At 37.7% G+C, this 15,645-nt stretch overlaps 2 protein-coding genes across 6 annotated transcripts; both read right to left on the reverse strand.

Moving 5' to 3' along the window:
* Positions 1–7,103: 7,103 nt before the first annotated feature.
* LOC145128801 (secoisolariciresinol dehydrogenase-like) lies at positions 7,104–8,740 on the reverse strand. The gene is made up of 3 exons (XM_079063605.1): positions 8,582–8,740; positions 8,429–8,497; positions 7,104–8,089 (listed from the first exon to the last, which is right to left on the reverse strand). The coding sequence occupies exons 1-3, from the start codon at positions 8,605–8,607 to the stop codon at positions 7,288–7,290; spliced, it is 897 nt and encodes a 298-aa protein (XP_078919731.1). The 5' UTR covers positions 8,608–8,740; the 3' UTR covers positions 7,104–7,287.
* A 1,811-nt stretch (positions 8,741–10,551) lies between these two features.
* LOC145134215 (uncharacterized) lies at positions 10,552–15,645 on the reverse strand. Of its 5 annotated transcripts, none has more exons than XM_079069093.1 (4): positions 15,366–15,645; positions 14,734–14,864; positions 14,002–14,357; positions 10,552–13,898 (listed from the first exon to the last, which is right to left on the reverse strand). In XM_079069093.1, the coding sequence occupies exons 3-4, from the start codon at positions 14,346–14,348 to the stop codon at positions 10,817–10,819; spliced, it is 3,429 nt and encodes a 1,142-aa protein (XP_078925219.1). In that variant the 5' UTR covers positions 14,349–14,357; positions 14,734–14,864; positions 15,366–15,645; the 3' UTR covers positions 10,552–10,816. The 5 variants fall into 5 exon arrangements, with proteins under 5 accessions (XP_078925219.1, XP_078925218.1, XP_078925217.1 ...); XM_079069092.1 differs by having other exon boundaries at positions 15,341–15,645; XM_079069091.1 differs by lacking the exon at positions 14,734–14,864.

The following is a 15,645-nucleotide window of genomic DNA, read 5'->3' on the forward strand; positions in this document are numbered from 1 at the left end:
ATCATTATGGTTGATAAGGTGCCCTAGAAACTACACCTCGTGCAACCAGAACTCACACTTGGAGAACTTCACATAAACTCTCTCCCTCCCCAGAGTCTCTAATACCTCCCCCAAGTGTTCCTCATACAGCTCTTGGGTCTTGGAATAGACCAGGATGTCATCAATGTATAAAATCACAGACCGATCCAGCATCAGCCTGCATATGCGGTTCATGAGGTCCATGAACGCGGCCGGAGCATTGGTGAGCCCAAAGGGCATCACCACGAACTTGTAATGACCATAACGGGTCCAGCAGACCATTTTCTGCACATCCTCCTCTCTGACCCTCATATGATGATAACCCGAACATAGATCAATCTTGGAAAACTAAGATGCACCCTTAAGCTGGTCAAACAAATCATCAATCCTCGGGAGTGGATAACGACTCTTCACCATTAGCTTATTCAGCTCTCGATAGTCAATACACATCCGATGCAGCCCATCCTTCTTCTTCACAAACAGGATCGGTGCTCCCCATGGCGAACTGCTAGGTCGAATGAAACCCTTGTCTAACAACTCCTACAGCTGTGTAGACAACTACTAGATCTCTGGAGGAGCTAATCGATATGGTGCTTTGGCTATTAGAGCCGCACCCGGAACCAAGTCAATCCTAAACTCCACCTGCCTCTCTAGAGGCACTCCAGGCAAGTCCTCCGGGAACACATCCGAGTATTACTAGACAACCGGCATGTCATCCACAGTCGCCTTACCCTTCTCCCAGGTATCCATAATATACGCAACATATTTGGAACAACCCTGCTGAAGATAGTGCCTGGCCCTAGCTGCTGAACATAGAATCGGCCCACACTGGGAACTCTCTCCCCGAACCACTAACTCTCCCCCACTTAGGGTCCGAATGCATACCAAATGATGCTCGCAATCAATCACTGCACCATTGGGGATCAACCAGTCAATCCCTATAATAACCTTGTTCCCGCACAAAGGAATAAGAACTAAATCAATTGGATACTGCTAGCTAAACATCTCAAGAACACAACACCGATGAACCCTCGATACCTGGACAGATCGATCATCTACAATCTCAACCTTTAAGGGACAATTCAGCTCCAACAAATCTCTTGTTAAGCACAAGCAATACAAGAGATTGGGTAGCCCCTGAATCAAACAATATCAATGCATAGATACCATTCACGATGAATGATCCTAAAATAAAACACACAAATATAAGCATGCAAATCAATATAAATAATGTGATAAGGAGAAGATACATACCCGTCACCATATCAGGTGCTGCACGAGCCTCCTCGGTTATCAGCTGAAAAGACATGCTCCTCGCAACAGGCGCATCCACCTTGCCATGACGGCCATCAGTAATCCGTAAATTCATTGGAGCAGGTGCTGCAACTGGTCCTCCCACTGCTAAGCTCGGGAAATTGGCCTTCTTATGACCCCTCTGATTGCAATGGAAGTAAATCAGGTCATATGTATGGGTAGTGGTTGTGGTAGCAGTGCAATCCCTACTAATATGACCCATCTTGCCGCACTTGAAGCAGCCAAAACCACCCACCCTACACACCCCATCGTGCATCTTGTCGCACTTGCCACAGCGGCTCCGGCCCTGTTGGCCCCTTGATCTTGAATTAAAAACCTTGGGCCTCTTTCCCGAACCCTCTGAACCCTGAACCTAATCCGGCTTCCTCTTCCTCTCCATCTCCAAATCAATCTCTCTCATTGGCCCTCGCTATCATATCATCTAATGTTTTGCTACTGGATCGGCTCACAAACTGCCGGATATCATTCCTTAACATCTCATGGTATCTCGCCTTCTTCATCTCCTTGTCCGCCATATACTGCGGAGCCAACAACGGTCTCTCATGAAACATAGCGATGATCTCAACCACCATCTCAGTAGTCTGGAGGAGATCCTAAGACTCCCGCACCAATTGTTGGACCTCAATCACAGGTGTGAACTCAGTCCAAAATCTCGTCACAAAATCCTCCCAGGTCATGGACTCAATCACCTCGCCTTCCAAGGCATGTCCTACCTCCTCCTACCAGTCTCGAGCTCTATCTTTCAGAAGACAGGAAGCAAGTCTGACCTTTTCCCCATTGGGACAACTGCTAGTGTAGAATGCGTTAGCGACATCCGCTAACCAATGTCTGCTTACGATCGGGTCCTTCTTCACGAAGAACTTTGGGGCTCCACATGCCCGGAACTTACGGAAAGTCAAAGTGCAAGCTCTCATCATCGCTACCATCTCAGAACAGAATGAGCCCAAACGCTCCTCTAAAACCTCCATGATGCCCTCCTTGATCATACCAAAGATCACAAGAGTTTGCTCGAGTATGTTGCGGGTAATCTCAGACGAAATGAACTCCCGCATCTGATCATCCAACTATACGGCTCCAGAACCGGAACCTGAACCCTCACCAGCACCAGAGCCACTACCCAGTCTTCCTCGAAGGGTCACCATACTGAAAATAGACCATTCAAACCATCAGAACACGCATAAATATATATATTTCGAGGAGTCTCGTACTCTACAAGCTTCCAGGTATCATCGCAGCTCTTCTTGACTCGAGTACAGATCCTCTGCTTCCAGTAGTATGGGCCTATACTACCTTCCACATCTATCCATACTTTCTTCAAGGGTCGCCTTGAACCCCCCCAAGTCACTCCCTTATCCACATATATAATCCTTGACAAGACGAGACTCCTAACACTAAATATCTTCCTAGGTTTTCCTAGGGCAACCACCACACTACTATCTGCCATCAGATGCATAAGGAACTCCCCTTAACATCCTCTAACTAGTTCGCAAATACAATTACATATCACTGACACCAGATAATTCTTCGAATGAAAGGTCTCACACTACAACGGTTGGACTCAAACAAGAGTTGCGCAATAGAGTTAAAACCTAACCTTCTAAAATTATTTAGTCTCAACAATATTCGCTTACTATTTAGTTGAAGTTAATGGAAACTCCTAAAAGCACAAAGCAAGCAGTATTCAAGCATCAAGTAATCGGAACTAGCATAACCTAAACAGGTCATCCTATCAAGGACTGATCAGTACTAGCATGCAAGTCTACAAGCTCATACAGTAAGCATATAAAAGCATCTCTCCTAGCATTCTATCATGCAAATCTTAAGCATATCCTTAGCTCTAACTAGCATGCGATTAACAAATTCACAAATCAAAGCATATCATAAAACATGTATGGGTATTTTGGGAAAACTTACTTGAGCTCGGTCGATTGCATGCACCACACCCCTTTTCTTTTATTAGAAAACCCTTTTTTAAAACATTTCTTTTTGAAAAATCTACCAAACCCATAGTTTGAGTTCAGATACACCCGAGAATACGCCTGATCCCTCAAACTAAGGCTCGGATACCAACTTGTAACTTCCCAAAAATTAAGACCAAAAATTTCGATTTTTATATTAATAAAACCATTATCCAAAACAATATCATAAAACCATAGTGAAATCAGAGTATGTTAATAAACATCCAATACATTCGAGTCATATAAAATGCAAAACAATGTGGTGTATGCAATACAGTCATCCCGAGCTCTTCCCCTTCGAACCAGAAGTATCTGAAACATAAACTGAAAACCGTAAGCATAAAGTTTAGTGAGTTCCCCAAAATACCACATACCATACATAACAAACACATAATGTGCCCCGCCCGGCATCGAGCCCGACTCGGATGAGATCTGTCAGTCATCAGGCCCCGTCTGACATACATACAAACACATAAACCCATGCAAGAATCACAAAGATAAATACCACACAATATAATCATTAGGCCCCGCCCGGTAAACATATCAGAAAACATACATGCAGAGTCACGCAGACAACTAGCATCCTAATCATAATAAACCATGGACCAACATTGGTGCCTTCGACCTGCCAAACACAGTGAGGAAACTCACCTCAAGCTACTGAATCTCGATAAAATCTCGGACTACTGATCTGGGAAAATCCCCGCGCTACCTCCATCAAATAATATCTAATTAATAATTGGTCCATAATCCAAAACTGGAATCCTAGTCTGAAGTCCAACCCTCATGGTAAAAGTCCATTTTACCCTTTCCACACTTAACCCAAAATTCGAGGCCCAGTCCAATAGTATCAAAAGCCCAATATGGCCCAACTTCCTAATTGGGCCCAAAACCCAGTATGGGCCTAATTCCAAGAAAGTCTATAGCCTAGCAATGACCCAAAGTCAATAGTCCAATGACCCAACAAGGCCGACACCCTAAGAGTCCAAAATATGGCCTAAACCCGTGAAAGTCAACCGAAAGTCAAACTGCTGAGTACGCTTGGTGTACTCAGACTTACGCTCAGCGTACTCCTTCTGGGGCCAGTACGAGTTGGGCACGCCCCGCGTACTCCACAGACAACCAGCCCAACCCATTAAGCACTTAATTGATTAAAGCCAAACTCTCAGATTTGATCCTAAATGGTGACCTAACATGTAAAGTTGGCAACTTTACTCCCATGCATGACTTAATGGGACAAAACTCAAAAAGAACCATATTAAGGATCCTAACACATGCATGGACCAATAAAACTCATAAAGGCTGCATTTTTATGGACAATGGACCTCAAAGGTGCTAAGATATAACATCCATAGCTTCTGGAGTAGACCATAATCTCGAATAAGGCTTAAAGGACCCAAATATGCACAAAGAACACCCTAAGCTGGATCTGGCATAAGGAACCATCAATTTGAGATCTTTTTACCTCAAATAGCTTGCAAAGATGAAGATGACTCCGGATCTACAAGCTCAAGCCACTCCCAAGCAACCTCCAAGTGTTCTTCCTTCACTTCACCAAAAACACCACCAAGACTCACTTCCAAGCTCAAATCTCACAAATGACAATTAGGGTTTTGATCTTAGGGTATAGAGATGGAGGTTGTTCATAGGGAGGTCCAAGGGTGTCAAAAGTTGTTTAAATAGGCCACAAACCCTAAAAATTAGGGGTTGCCCCTGCATTGCGTACGCCCTGTGTACTCCCACAAACCCTAAAAATTAGCTGATATAATGACAAAGCCTCTCAATGGACCACATCATCAACATGCTACATCCAAGTTGGGTTTGTTTTCACCACCTCCAACTTGAGGGGTTGTTAGCTTAATTAGCTCAAGAAGGACTTATTTGGTGTAGCCAGAATTTTGTTTTAGGGTAGGCCAAATAATCTACAAAATATGAATTAGTACCAAAATACTTCAAATGATAACAAAATATAACAATGTATGCATTCTAAGTAAATTGTTAATTTAAGTTGCACATGATGATCTCATACATCATTAAAATCATCCAAAATGGAGCCTAAACTGAAAAACTTAACGATATCTAAAATAGTTCGCCTATTGGTAAAACATTACATGTGAATCTAATCTTTTTTGCTTTGTTCCATTACTTAACAAAATTCACTAATCATAAAAAAAATCCAATTACAAACATAATCTTATATTCTTATACAAAATAAACTTATATGTAGTACAATAATACGTATAATACAATAATACAAATAATTAATTCATAGCAGCAATTAATATCCTAATTTATTAGAAACCTACGACAAAAATAAAAATTTAAATCAAACCTAAATTGGGAAGAAGTAAGTCGACTAAAAATCGATTGTAATGAAAATAAAATTAAGTAACTAAGATAATATAACAAAAATAAATAATAAACTAACATCATGAATTAATCCACAATGGAAAATGAAATGAAATATGAAGCGAGTCGAACTATTCAAAAAATGACGATACCAAGTCTATAGTCGGCAAAATGTATGGAACTAATATAAATTTCCGTACTTCGCTTTTGAAAATTAAAAATATTGGAAGTTTTAAAGATATAATTGAGACAATAAAAGTTTATCGTGACAAAATTATAAGGTTTATTAATCATATATTTCCGACACCATTTAGAGGCAGGAATCATTTCTATATTTTTGAAAACAAAAAGTTGAGGAAACTTTAAGGGTTAAACATATAAGTTTCCAAATTTAAGAGAAATAAGTGTTGTGTGGTTTATGTACAGGGGAGAAAAGTTTATGGACTGTTTTTATAACTTTGATGGGTTTATGAATAAAAAAGAAAACTCAAAAGGCCATTTTCGTAAATAAGATTCAAAGCATTTCAGTCTTACCTAAATAAGTAAATATAGGCTCAAGATAGATAGAGGAGCACAGTAATACTACCCAAATATGAATATAAAAATAATAAAAATAATAAGTATAGACTCAAGATAAAGGAGCATGACGTTAAACTCAAATATAAAAATAATTTTCCTGCAACAACTGTATATAAGGTGGCATATGAAGCCTACTTTCTTATACTTAATAAAATTATATATTATATATAAGACTTTATATTTGTATGGGTGGGCCAAGACCAATCCAATCCAATCCATATGAATACGCTCCTAATTGTCATTATGTATAGAAGGGCTTTTTATGTAATTTAGCTTATATTTTGTTGAGAAGTTAGTTGTAAGTGTTTTGATTTCTTTCTCTTGTATAAATATGTATGGACCCCATGTGTGAATGAGTTAATGAGAAAAATTTATTTTCTCTCAGTCACTTTAGTTCATCTTTCTGATTCTTACACATGCATATATAAAATGGGAAAAGATCTATATAAGGTCAATTACAATATTCCTTGACTAAAAAATAAAAAGTTAGGACATCCATAATCCGTTGAATTTTATGGAGTTCAATGGATTGTCACATCACTGGCACATCAACATTTCATTTTTTATTTAACTATACTTTTTAACATCCACACTCCATCAAACTCTACAAAGTTTAATGGATTTTTATATTTTGTTTGAAATTTAATTGGAAAATAAAATATTAAATCCATTGAACCATTCAATGATCATACAACTCTCACATTCAACTCTTCTCCATGCTCACACTCTATTAAACTTCTATTCAATTCTAATCATCATCTAATTAACTCTTATTAAACCCCATTATGGATGCTCTTAGTAAGGAAGTGGGATAGTCTTACTAATGAGTTTAGCTCATTAAAAAAGCATACGACTAATAGTGAATAATAATAGTAGACATGCATGGGTATGATACTAAGGAGTCTTACATTGTCGTACAGAATATAGCCATGAGGGAATTGTATTATAGACATGTTTGTAATGCATGAGTCTTATATCATTGAAATGTATACGAGTGAACTTTGTGGAGAGTTCAATGGAAAATGTTAAGAAGTTACAAGTTTATCTCGTTGACATATTATTGTTGTACTCATTCCTGTTTATGTGGGACAGTAAATTTGAAGTTTTTGACGGATGTAAAACCACCATCGACCACCAGGTTGTGGCCGTTGACATATTTAGCCTCATCGGAAGCAAGATAAACAGCAGCATCCGCCACATCTCCGGGCTCACAGTAACTTCCCTTGAATTCCCCGGCGTTCTGCACCATACTCGTGATTTCTTCTTCTTCCAGATCCGGAAAATATCGTGCCAGTTCATCTCTCACTAATGTCGTCGGAATCGCAAAAGGCGATATACAGTTAATCCGAACACCATGCTGTGAGAGCTCCGACGCCAAAGATTTCACAATTCCGACAACAGTAAATTTCGATATGGAATACGTATGTTGGGACAATCCTCCTAATACTCCGGTCACACTAGCAGTGCACAGAATCGATCCAGTTTCACGGGGAATCATTACCCGTGACGCATGCTTGATTCCGGCAAGAACGCCGCGGACGTTGACCGACATGACCTGGTCAAACGTCTCGAGGTCGAGGTCGAGTATGGTAGGTGGAGTCCGGCATGGTATTCCGGCGTTGTTGTACATGATGTCAAGTTGACCGTATTTGGAAACAGTGAAATCGACTGCATTAGCGACGTCGGACTCGTTGGTGACGTTGCAGGAGATGAATGAGGCGTTGGGACCGAGTTCTGTGGCGGTGTTGTGGCCGAGGTTGTGGTGGATGTCGGCGATCACTACCTTGGCGCCATGGTTGATGAATTTGGTTGCGGTTTCTTTGCCGATGCCGCTTGCTGCTCCGGTGATCAGTGCAACTTTACCTTGTAATCTGTTATGGTGAATATATATACGACAAATTTAGAACGCCGGCGGACGGCGGTGAAAAGATTATAATTGTTTTAATTATAATAAAAACAAAATTATATTGTTATTTCAATAGTATGGTGTTAACTATTATATTCATACTTAATGTATTAGTTACATGTTTATATAAATCTTCAATGTTTGGTAGCACAACTGGATCCAATTTGTATAAAAAAAATTCGGTTTTAATCTGTTATATAATACTAGCATATTGTATATATATACAACAGAATCAATAAAAACCATCATTTTATCTCTTCTATTAGAATCGAAAACAATAGTCATGTAATATTGAGGAACAAACCTTGGAGTCTGGGAAGAGAAACTGCTAAACTGAAAGCTTGGAGTAACCACAGCTCTTGACATGGAGATGCTTCATTAGAGGCCGATTAAAACAAGAAAATTATTATTATTGTTATTATTTATATAGTGTGAAAAAGTAAATGAAATTACAAACCAAGTGGATCTGATTGAGCTTAGCATCCTTGATCTTGATTCCACAACACACACAGAAGAGAGAGAGAGAGAGAGAGAGAGAGAGAGAGAGAGAGAGAGAGAGAGAGAGAGAGTAATATCAAATGATGACCATAATGACAAATCTTTGCCACTTGTTTGTTAAATTGGATTGTTATGATTAATTGTGAAAAAAAATGATTACTTATAAAATTAAAGGCCGATTGTGTGTAAGGTTTTTTTTTTTTTCTAAAAAACAAATATACTAAACTACTCATAAATTATTTCATCTATCTTCATAGCAGGATTTGAACCCTCGACCTTAAGAAAGGAGGATAACACCGGATATGGCTAGGCTAAAAGCCCTTCGTTAATTGTGTAAGTTTTTAAAAGATGGATTTGGAATAACAAAACAATGGAGGATAATATAGTAAAATCAGGAAGAAATCACGTTTCTTACGCTCGCATGAATCATCGGACACTCCAAAGTCTCCCCCTCTCCATACAATTGATGTGTGTTTTTCAATTTCAGTTCTAGTTAATAATTTTTCATTTTCTTAGTAAAAAAATCTAATTTTTTAAAATGTGGTTCTCTACTCTACAAAATAAGTACAATCATGAAATTTTGAGGAAAAAAATATTTTTTAATTTTTTAATTTTTATAAAATAACCCAGAAAAAAATTCTACTAAAATCATGAAAATGTAAGGGATGCTGACAAATAAGTTTTTGAAGTGTTCATACTTTAATTTTAGAAATATTAGTTTTATAAAATATAACGTAATTTTTTTCCAAACTCAAAAAAGCAAATGATAGAATTCTTCATAATACTATTTTACATATGATTCGGTCTATAGTCCAGCAATCGATAATCCGATAATCTAAAGACAAAAGCTCATGTTTTGTTTCAATTCCAAGAGCTCACGCTTAAGTTAAAATTTGAAAAACTCATGTTTTAAAAATTAGGCTTAAACATAAAAATGCATTTGGCTAATAATGATCTAATGTAGATTTACGTCACACAATAGCTCATGTTTTATTCCAATTCCAAAATTACAAATTTACGGTAAATACAAAGCTCATGGAACGTTTCTTGTTTCTTGGTAATTTGATTCCACTGGACCGAAATTAAACAAGTAAATATTACACTATTCTTGGTTTTTGAATCTGATGACCTCTCGTTTTTATATTCCAAGTGTTGTCATTGATTCGAATGTAACACTAACATACGTAATCTAAATAGTTGAAATCTGACTTCACGTTAATGCATTATAAACTTTCATTTTTGTTTTGAATGATTTGACTAATATCCCTAACTGTTTGTGGCATCACTTTAATTGATTAGAGCAACGTTTATTAGTCACATTGTTGTTAATGTTATATCCAATATAATTTTCGTATTATGCCTCCTAAACATCTATCAAGTAGTTGTTAATGTTATATCCTATATAATTTTCGTGTTATGCCTCCTAAACATCTATTTGGTAGTGAAAAACATATAAAAATAAAAAAATTGAAAAGTTAGAAAAGTCTCAAAATTGGGCTCTTTATAGGTTTATCCCAAAAAAAAAAAAAAAAAAAAAAAAAAAAAAAAAAAAAAAAAAAAAAACTCTTTAGTTTTTCTCATAATCAAAACATTGGCAATGATATCTCTTGAGAACAATATTTTTCGCACGTAACCTCAACATTCATGCATACATATCAAGTGTCTTACCATATAAAAAATGTATTGTGCATTACATATTTGTGTTTGATATTGAAAATCTATGCCATAACCGATTCCTATCCCTTCACTTTCTTTTTTGTATACACCTCTTTCTTCCATCCATATGGTAAATTCTCATTGTAAATTCATAGGTTAAATGCAAGAAACAATGTACTTCCATTGATATGTTTATTATAGCATCAATCATATTTTCATTTATTCCTACTTCAACATTCTTAGCAAACCAAAACTTAGGACAATCTAAAAAAATGAATAAAAGTACATTCCCATTTCTTGCACTTAAACTCTCGCAAATCCTACTCGCTCATAATCACACACAATGAAAAACTAAATTAACAAAACTAAATAAAACACTTACGACTACCACAAGTTCTCCAAACAAAGGCCACAAGATTCAAGTTTACACTACAAACCTGCATAAAATATAGATAATAGATATATATATATATATATATATATATATATATATATATATATATAATTATATATACAAACGACTAAATTTACCTATGAATTAACCTTTGCAAGACTTCTTATAGTGCCCTGGTTTCTTGCATGTGCTACAAGTCACTTTCCTTTTCAATTCTGCCTCTGTTTCAACACCTTCAATCTCTTTCTCTTTCTCTTTCTTCACCATTGAAGAAGACCCTTTTATAGGAATTGGAGGTAGCACAAGCACATTTGGATCCTCATGTTCTTCTCTAATCTTACCCTCAGTTTTCTCACCATCCAACTTACCCCCCTCTTCTTTTTCAGTCTCCACTTTACTACCCTCATCTTTTTCATTTTCCACTTTGCTACCTTCATCTTCCTTCACACCCTCTTCCATTTCAGTATCCACATTACCACCCTCATCTTTCTCAACATCCAACTTACCCACCTCTTCTTTTTCACTTTCCACTTTGCTACCCTCGTCTTTTTCAGTTTCCACTTTACCACCCTCGTCTTTCTTTTCATCCAACTTCATACCCTCTTCCATTTCAGTATCTACATTACCACCCTCATCTTTCTCAACATCCAAATTTCTACCATCAACCTTGTCAGCATCTACATTACTTCCCTCATCTTTTTCATTGTCAGCTTTACTACCCTCATCTTTTTCATTGTCAGCTTTACTACCCTCATCTTTTTCATTGTCAACTTTACTACCCTCATCTTTTTCAATTTCCACTTTGCTACCCTCATCTTTCTTGGCATCCAACTTCACACCCTCTTCCATTTCAATGTCTACATTACCACCACCCTCATCTTTCTCAACATCCATCTTTCTACTCTCGTCTTTTTCAGCACCCTCATCTTTCTCCCCATCCAACTTTACACCCTTATCTTTTTCAGCATCTACATTACCCCCCTCATCTTTCCCAAAATCCAACTTTCTACCCACATCTTTCACCAAATGCGGCCCATCAATGGGTATTGGTTGTATTGACTCAGCATAAGTCAACCGATAAGCATCAGCAGTGAAATAACCAGAACAAAAATCATACGGATTTTTACCAGTCAGCATAAAAACCGCAACAGCATGATGACATGGCAACCCAATCTGCTTCCACATCATACACGTACAACTCCAATCACGAACATTCACAACATGTGTAGATTCTTCACGAACCTCAAAAATTACATCAGATGAAATCAAGACTTTCAACCCAGTTGCCCTAACTTTCTCTTGTTCCAATTCTCTCTCTTTCAAAGCAGTGAGTTGACTCACCCACACACTCCCATCTAATTTAGCATATTCCATGTCATCAATCATGGTACGAATCAAAGCATCTACCTTTTGCAATATGGGTAAGTGGCGATGTTCTTCCATTAACTTAGCATACGATTCACCAACATCTTCAGTGATGTGGTTATACCTCTCACCTTTAAAATAAGAACTCGCATACTTTTCAGGCTCAATTTGCATGACCCAATCATGAGCTTGTGAAGATATTGTCTTAATATGTTCAGTTGACTTTTTAAAACCCATGGGTCGAACCGCTTGAGCTGCAGCCAATAAATGAACAGACAAAAAAGCTTTTCCATCTCCATGAAAAGGACCCTTCATGTGTCTCTTGAAACTTGCTAAAAGATGGTGAATAGAGTAACCAATGTAAGCATTTTCAAAAACTTCAACAACAAGATTTTTCAAATTCTTATCTCTATCAACCACAAATGTAAGAGCCCTCGAGTCCAAAATCGAACCCTTTAGCTCCTCCAAAAACCAACGCCAGGTGTCATCATCTTCCACATCCACTACAGCAAACGCAACAGGGATAAAACCGTCATTTCCATCAACCGTGATAGCCATCAACAGAGTCTCTCCATACCTAGACTTCATAGAAGCAGATTCCAAGAAAAGAAGAGGGCGACAATTCTTGAACCCATGAATCAACGCGTGGAAACATACAAAAAGGGATTTGAATATTTTTTTATCACCAATTATGAGTTTAGCCACACTACCTGGATTTGTTTCTAGAATCTTGTCACAAAACAAAGGGAGTTTGTTATAAGATTCTTTAAGTGATCCATGAAGTTGTTCCCTAGCATCCCCAATCCCACGCCATACTTGTGTATAATTCAATTCCACCCCAAAATCCTGCAAAATCTCATTAGCAATCTCTTTTGGTTTCAAATATGGAGATTCTTTTAACTTATCTTTTATGGTCCCCACCAACCAGTTCTTTGCAGGGTGAGCTGATTTTCTTGATTCTTTATCACAAGTGTGTTGATTATGCATTGTTTTTATAGTAAAAGATTGTGTGGTGGGAACCCACGCAGCATAAAATTTCCAAGTACACCCTTCAGCAGCACACCTTCCAACTGCACGACTTGTGTCATTTTTCTTGAATCTGTATCCGAATCGATTTGCTATGGCATACTTTTTCAGGGCTGCCCGGAATTCATTTACACTTTTGAACTCCTGCCCGACACCAGTGATGGTTGACTTCCATGCATCCACCATTGTTTCGGTAAGGGTATAATCGTCATAAATGGCGAGAGGTAAGTTTTCTTCAGATTCACTTTCTTGATCACTTTTTCTTTCTTTTGTTTCTGTAGAACTATCCCCTTTAGAAGCTAACCTCCGACTCTTCCTTTGTGAACTTTCATCATTATTTTTCCCACTTTTTTCCCGTTTTGACCCTGAATCAGGAGAAGAAACGATTGTGGGACGCCCATTGGCGCCAAATTTCCAAGATGGGGTCCGCCTCCTTTTCTTGACAGCATCAGCAGGGCTTGTAGTTAAAGCAATGTGCTTTCTCATTGAAGACCTTTTAGGGCGATAGTCTGAACCGGAATCGGAATTCGCCTTTACATTTCCAGGGTTGGAATCAGAGCTTGAGGAAGTGTCATGGCCGGAATCTTCTGATGTGGCACCACCGGATTTGTCACTGCCACCTTCTTTATTGTCATCAGATGACACTTTAGCAGCAGCAGCTGCTGCTGCAGCTGCAGCTGCAGCAGCAATGGCACGACGTGTCCTCTTAGCTGGAGATGAAAAAGAAGGAGCTGTTGTCACCTTTTCTTTGCCACCTTTCTTGGTTTTTGCATTACTGTGTTTTACAACAGTCTCATCTTTTTTCAAGGTCTCATCTTTCTTGGTGACAGTTTCCCTGTTTACATTACCAATTTGATCACATTGAGTACAGAAAAACATCACATATCTGCTATCAACTGACTTTGATTAGAATTGAAATCATAGATTGCATCACATACCTGTTGGATTCAATGTCTAGGGCACTACGATCAAAACCTGGTGTTCCCATAACAAAGACCTCTGCTGTGATGGCATCCCCATGAAAATCAATCATTCTTTTCACATCTTTGTCATTCTTCATAACAATTAGGTTTTTCTTGTTTCCTGGGAGGAAATATTTGATACTTATTGTCTTCTGATTGAAATTACATGCCTCAGCCAACTTTAACTTTATATCATTGAATGGTGTCTCACTGGTAATATTTTCTGCATTTGCTTCTCCACCACTATATGACATGGTTCCATCATCTTCGGTCACAAACTTACCACCAGATTGGCAAATTAGAATAAGTTTCCCTTTCACCATTGCATATACCTACAGAAAGGACACAACCATTGTTATATATAGTCTTATACTATGCATATGAAGATATCATTATGAAAATATATATATATATATATATATATATATATATATATATATATATATATATGCTTTACTAATGTATTGAAAGAAGCCTTTAAAACATAAAAATGTCAAAAGTATATCACAAAATCTTGGTCATCTTCTTTTTCTGATGAATGCGGGTCTGCTTTAAAATTTTATCCCCTGCACCAACCCCTAAAGTACATGTTTCAACAGGAATACCTGAGGAGTTAAGTGCCCCTTCTAGGGGTAATGTTTACAAGAATGAAGTTGAAAAAAACTCTAACTTGGTAGGCAATTAACATCTTTGAAACATGTTTATGACCTTTGGGGGTTAAAGAACTGGTTGCAGGAATAGCAGAAGTTAGATCCACTGTTTGTGTGTCATCTCTTTAACCCACTAAAAGTCCATGTACAACCAGTCAACTTCATACTTTCCAAGCAAGACAACATGAACTACAAAATAACCGAAATTGAATGTTTATAACCTAGTTGGAATTCAACTCAAAGATTCAAATAAAAGCCCCATTACTGCAAATACCAAGTCAAATTACAAAGAAAAAGAAAAAAAAATAACTTCAGTTACTAATATAACGTGCAGATAATCGCACTATCACTTTACCATTGTCCAGAAATTTGGTTTAACAACCTTTAGAAAGTTCAAAAGCCATATCAATTCTGAACTTGAAAGTCAACTAATCGACATTCAATTTAAAGTGTAGATGTTTCCTGTTAACAGATGGTGTACAGATTGCATAAAAATAAACACAAACAACACAAAATTCAACCAAGAAATACCAACAACGCTGCAGGCATATTCGTTTATCAACAAACCTCAGCAACACTAAAAACATAACAAGTTACACGTGTAACATACTCAAAATGTTAGCTAGGTTTAAAAAGCCCAAAATTGGAAAAGAATATACACCTACTCGAAGAAAGTAAGTCACTTAGCACCTTTGATTCTACAACAGCTCGCTCGACTGAATTGAAACCCTAACTCTCTGAACGGACAGGCTTACGATGGGGGAATTCTAGAGTGAGAGATAACGGAGATCGTAGGCGGTTTGTTCAGATCATGTCAAGGACGGAGGAATCGAGGGGCATTATGGAATTAGGGCAAAATCGGGGAAGAAATTGGAATGGAAAGGGCTACCTTCGTTACGAAAAATTGCAGAGAATTTGGGGGCTATATGTTTAATGTACTCGAAGAAGGAGGTCCCATATGGGAATTTAC

This window comes from Lactuca virosa, chromosome 8 (assembly GCF_052849685.1).
Source record: "Lactuca virosa cultivar CGN04683 chromosome 8, Lactuca_virosa_CGN04683_v6, whole genome shotgun sequence".
NCBI classification, from domain to species: domain Eukaryota; kingdom Viridiplantae; phylum Streptophyta; class Magnoliopsida; order Asterales; family Asteraceae; genus Lactuca; species Lactuca virosa.

Bases quoted from the DNA above. Each gene is read 5' to 3' on its own strand.
- LOC145128801 (XM_079063605.1), bottom strand. From the start codon at position 8,607: ATGCTAAGCTCAATCAGATCCACTTG. The intron at 8,498-8,581 runs GTTTGTAATTTC...CCTCTAATGAAG, and splicing joins AGCTCAATCAGATCCACTTG to CATCTCCATGTCAAGAGCTG. The intron at 8,090-8,428 runs GTTTGTTCCTCA...TCACCATAACAG, and splicing joins TTCTCTTCCCAGACTCCAAG to ATTACAAGGTAAAGTTGCAC.
- LOC145134215 (XM_079069091.1), bottom strand. From the start codon at position 14,348: ATGGTGAAAGGGAAACTTATTCTAATTTGCCAATCTGGTGGTAAGTTT. The intron at 13,899-14,001 runs GTATGTGATGCA...TAATGTAAACAG, and splicing joins CTAGACATTGAATCCAACAG to GGAAACTGTCACCAAGAAAG.